Below are 4,162 nucleotides of genomic sequence, written 5' to 3' on the forward strand. Positions count from 1 at the left end.
ATGTAGCCGAAATATTTTCCCCATTTGTTATATAGGTTAATATTAAAATGAAATAGTGAATGGGGATTTAAATTATTTTTAAATTATCTAAAAAAATTGTCGATTAATCTATAAATTGGTGAAAAAAATTTATATAATCGACTTTACTTAATGAAACATAGTGATATGCTCAAAATAAACTAACCAATAAGAGCAAGTTAACACCTAGCGCGCACCCCCCTAAGTCAAACTTTCTGACGAGAGCAATCAACTTCAATCCAATAGAGAGGAGGAAAGATCCATGCCAACGGCTTAAATAGTCGAGTGATGCGTGCAAACACTTTATGAACTGGGAGCGATTCACGACCCCGCGCAATAAAGATGGATCAACCAAGCATCAACTCGAGCCTCTATAAGAAGGGATGTGAAGAAGAAGTCAAGGTAAGTCATTCAACTCATTCTACTGTTGCATTCAGCCTCTCCAGAGCATTCCACTCACTTAGGCATCGGAGTAATCCCCTGGAGTACACTCCTGGTTCTCCAAGTCTTTCTGTTTCCATCTTTTTCAGGCCACCGGAGATCGGGGAGTAGTATTATTGGTCATCACCGATTTTATCCCACAACAATTGGCATCATCTGTGGGAACCGCTCTAAAGAGGCACTCATCCTACTCCACCTCCGGCGTTGAAAAAATGTCAACCTCACACGGCTCTAGCTCTAACCCTGCTGGAAAATAGTCAATCCAGTCAATCCACTCTACACCCGTAGAACCTTCAGGAGTCGCCAGGGAAGAGTTCTCGCCTTCCAAAAGAAAATGGAGGACATGCTCAACCTCCTCTTACACCAAAAGAGTCAGGAAGGGCATGCCCCCATTCAACAATAAGTAAGTCTCGATCCACCCCGGAAAACTAAATCATCCAAAAGAGAGCGAGGAGAAAACTTTCCCTACCAAAAAGGTAGAAGACGCGAATAGCATAGATATCAACTAACAAAAAAGATCCTCAGAGCTAGAGGAAAGGATCAAGAAAATATAGTAGATAGAAAAAATAAGGAAAGAAGGCAAGACTAACCTCCTCTACGGGGAAGCGCCCCTAAGGTCCTCAAAGCCACCCTTCACAAGAGAAGTGATGGAGGTCCCACTACCGAGCAGATTCAAGATGCCCACCTTTGAAAGGTACGAGTGTCTCTCCGATCCAATCGATCACTTGGATACCTTCAGGGTGTTGATGCAGCTGCAAGGCGCTCCTGATGCCATTATGTGTCAGCTTTTGCAACAACCCTTAAGGGTAGTGCCAGAGATTGGTACCGGACCCTGCGACTTGGATCAATTGGCTCCTTCTCGGAGATGGAACAACTGTTCACCGACCACTTCCTCAGTAGTCGAAGGATTGTCAAAACAACAGCCCACCTAATGAGCATGGTCCAGGGAGAGAGGGAAACGCTAAAAAAATTCATGCATCGCTTCAACGCCGCGATCCTAGAGGTCCGCAACCTGGACATGAAGGTAGCGTTGGCAGCCCTGACCACAGCTCTTCAACCCGAAAGCTTCCTATACTCTTTGGGAAAAAATCCACCGATTGATATAGGGGAGTTGATGGCCCGAGCACAGAAGTACATCAACTTAGAAGAGATGATGGACACCAAGGGAAGTCGCATTGAGCTGAATAGGAAAGGGAATAACCGGGAGATGGGTGAATCCTCTAGATCCGCGAAGAGACAAGAGGCTACTACGCTGCTCACTAGCCCTAAGATGAGAGGGCAATCTAGTAAGTTCCCCACTTATACACCCCTAAATTTACCGCGTTCTAAAATACTGATGCAGATAAGGAAGGACTATGTCTCGTGGCCCGAACCCATGTGAACCCCTTTACATAAAAGAAACATGTCCAAGTTTTTCCAATTCCATAAGGATCACAGGCATGACACAAAGGAATGTATTCAGTTGAGAAACAAGATTGAAGCCCTGATAAAAAGGGGATACCTATCAAGGTTTATCAAGAAAGAAGATCCACAAAGGGAACCTCGCGACCAAAGGAGACCCAACGCGAACAAGAAGGAAGATCAAGTCATAGGGGAAATTGCAGTGATCTTCAGAGGATCTGCTAGTGGAGGAGATAGCGGGGGCGCTCACAAAAGGTACACGCTAAACAAGTGCTCTCAAAGGAGAAAGGAGAATCGAATAGCAAAAGAAACAAACAAGGTGACGATATCCTCTTCGACAGCGGAGACGAAGAAGGGGTACAACAACCACACAACGATGCGCTGGTACTCTCCCTGTTGGTGGCGAACTACAAAGTTAGGCGTGTATTAATAGATAACGAGAGTTCGGAGAACATCATGTTCTGGTCAGTACTTGAAGGAATGAAAATTGGAAAAAAACAACTCAAACCAATCTCAACCCCCCTGGTTGGATTTGGTGGGGATGTGGTTCATCCCGTAGGGACAATCACACTACCTGTGACAATAAGGACGACCCCACAGCAAGTTACTTCGTTGATAGAGTTCTTGGTGGTTGACCGGCCTTCGGTATACAATATCATATTGGGCTGCCCTTTACTTAATGCAGTCCTGGCTGTAACATTGACATACCACCTCAAGATGAAGTTCCCTACTCCACTCGGGACAGGGGTGGTCAAGGGAGATCAAGCAGTAGCTCGGAATTACTACGTTATTGCCTTGAAAGGAAAAATGGAGGCGAGAGAAACCTTAACTATGGAATATCTAGAAGTAAGGGGGCAATATCCCCAAATCAACACAGTAGATGAAGATATCGCTCACGTACCTCTAAACGGCCACCAAGAGAGATCTGTGCATATCAGGAGTCGCCTGCCTGACACCCTGAGAGTAGAGCTAAGCAAGCTACTGAACGAATTCGCAAACGTGTTCACTTGGTCTGCCGAAGATATGCAAGGCATTGATCCTGCCATCATAGAACAGAGGTTGTAGGTGGACCCCAACCACCGACCTGTGAAGCAAAAGAAAAGGAGTTTCGCAATGGAGCGGATCAAGGTAATTGATGAGGAGGTAACAAAGTTGGTGCAAGCCAACTTCGTCAGGGAGGTGAACTACCTGGAGTGGCTAAGCAATGTGCTCCTAGTAAGGAAGCCGAACGGAAAATGGCGCACCTGCATAGACTTCACTGATTTAAATAAGGCGTGTCCGAAGGATAGCTTCCCTTTCTCCCGAATCGATCAGCTGGTAGATTTGACTTCCGGGCATGAACTTCTCAACTTTATGGACGCATACTCGGGATACAATCAAATCCCGATGCATCGGGCTGACGAAGAGAAAACGTCTTTTATCACTAAAAGGGAGCTATACTGTTACCGAGTGATGCCCTTCGAGTTAAAAAAAGTAAGAGTCATGTACCAGAGGTTGGTGAACAAGATATTTAAAGATCAGCTCGAAAAAACTATGGAGGCATACATAGACGACATGCTGGTAAAAAGCTTAAAAGCAGAGAAGCATTGCAAAGACCTGAGAGAGACGTTTGAACTCTTACGCAGGTGCCACATGAAACTAAATCCGTCAAAATGCGTGTTCGGTGTTTCAGCAGGAAAGTTCCTTGGTTTCATGGTGATGCACCGAGGTATAGAGGCCAACCCGGACAAAATAAGAGCACTGCTAGAAATGAAGGCTTTGTGGACAAAAAAGGAGATCCAAGTCCTAACGGGAAGGATAGCCTCCCTCAGCAAGTTTGTCTCCTGCTCAGGGGACAAAGGTTTACCCTTCTTCAAAGCACTAAGGAAGAAAGGAGGATTCGAATGGGGGGATGAGCAGAACAAAGCCTTTGAACAACTTAAATAGTACCTCGGCTCCCTACCTCTATTAACGAAGGCAAAGACAAGAGAATACCTATACTTGTACATAGCTTCAACGGCAAACATGGTCAGCTCAATTCTAGTTCAGGAAGAAGACAGGCAGCATCAACTCATATGTTACACTAGCAAGGTGCTGAGTGGAGCCCAAAAAAATTACAGTTTGGCTGAAAAGGCAGCTTTCTCCATCATATGTGCTGCATGAAAACTAAGGCCCTACTTTCAAGCCAACAAGATAATTGTGCTGACCAACCTACCGCTGAGGCAGATTCTTCAACGACTAGAAAGTTCAGGGAGGATGACGAAGTGGTCCATTGAATTGGGTGAGTTCGACATACAATACCTGCCAAGGCCTGCTGTCAAGG

The 4,162-nt window shown here is 45.3% G+C and overlaps 1 protein-coding gene across 1 annotated transcript; it reads left to right on the top strand.

The window, feature by feature from the left end:
* The first annotated feature begins 1,396 nt into the window (after window positions 1-1,396).
* On the top strand, window positions 1,397-2,925 carry LOC131160822 (uncharacterized). The gene is made up of 3 exons (XM_058116704.1): window positions 1,397-1,737; window positions 1,897-2,115; window positions 2,202-2,925. The coding sequence occupies exons 1-3, from the start codon at window positions 1,397-1,399 to the stop codon at window positions 2,923-2,925; spliced, it is 1,284 nt and encodes a 427-aa protein (XP_057972687.1).
* Window positions 2,926-4,162: the final 1,237 nt, after the last annotated feature.

This window comes from Malania oleifera, chromosome 7, assembly GCF_029873635.1.
Source record: "Malania oleifera isolate guangnan ecotype guangnan chromosome 7, ASM2987363v1, whole genome shotgun sequence".
NCBI classification, from domain to species: Eukaryota; Viridiplantae; Streptophyta; class Magnoliopsida; order Santalales; family Ximeniaceae; genus Malania; species Malania oleifera.

Excerpts from the sequence above, each read along its gene's own strand:
- LOC131160822 (XM_058116704.1), top strand. The coding sequence starts at position 1,397 with ATGGTCCAGGGAGAGAGGGAAACGCTAAAAAAATTCATGCATCGCTTC. Across the intron at positions 1,738-1,896 it reads ACTAGCCCTAAGATGAGAGG|GCATGACACAAAGGAATGTA; the intron begins GCAATCTAGTAA and ends TAAGGATCACAG. Across the intron at positions 2,116-2,201 it reads AGCGGGGGCGCTCACAAAAG|CGGAGACGAAGAAGGGGTAC; the intron begins GTACACGCTAAA and ends CCTCTTCGACAG.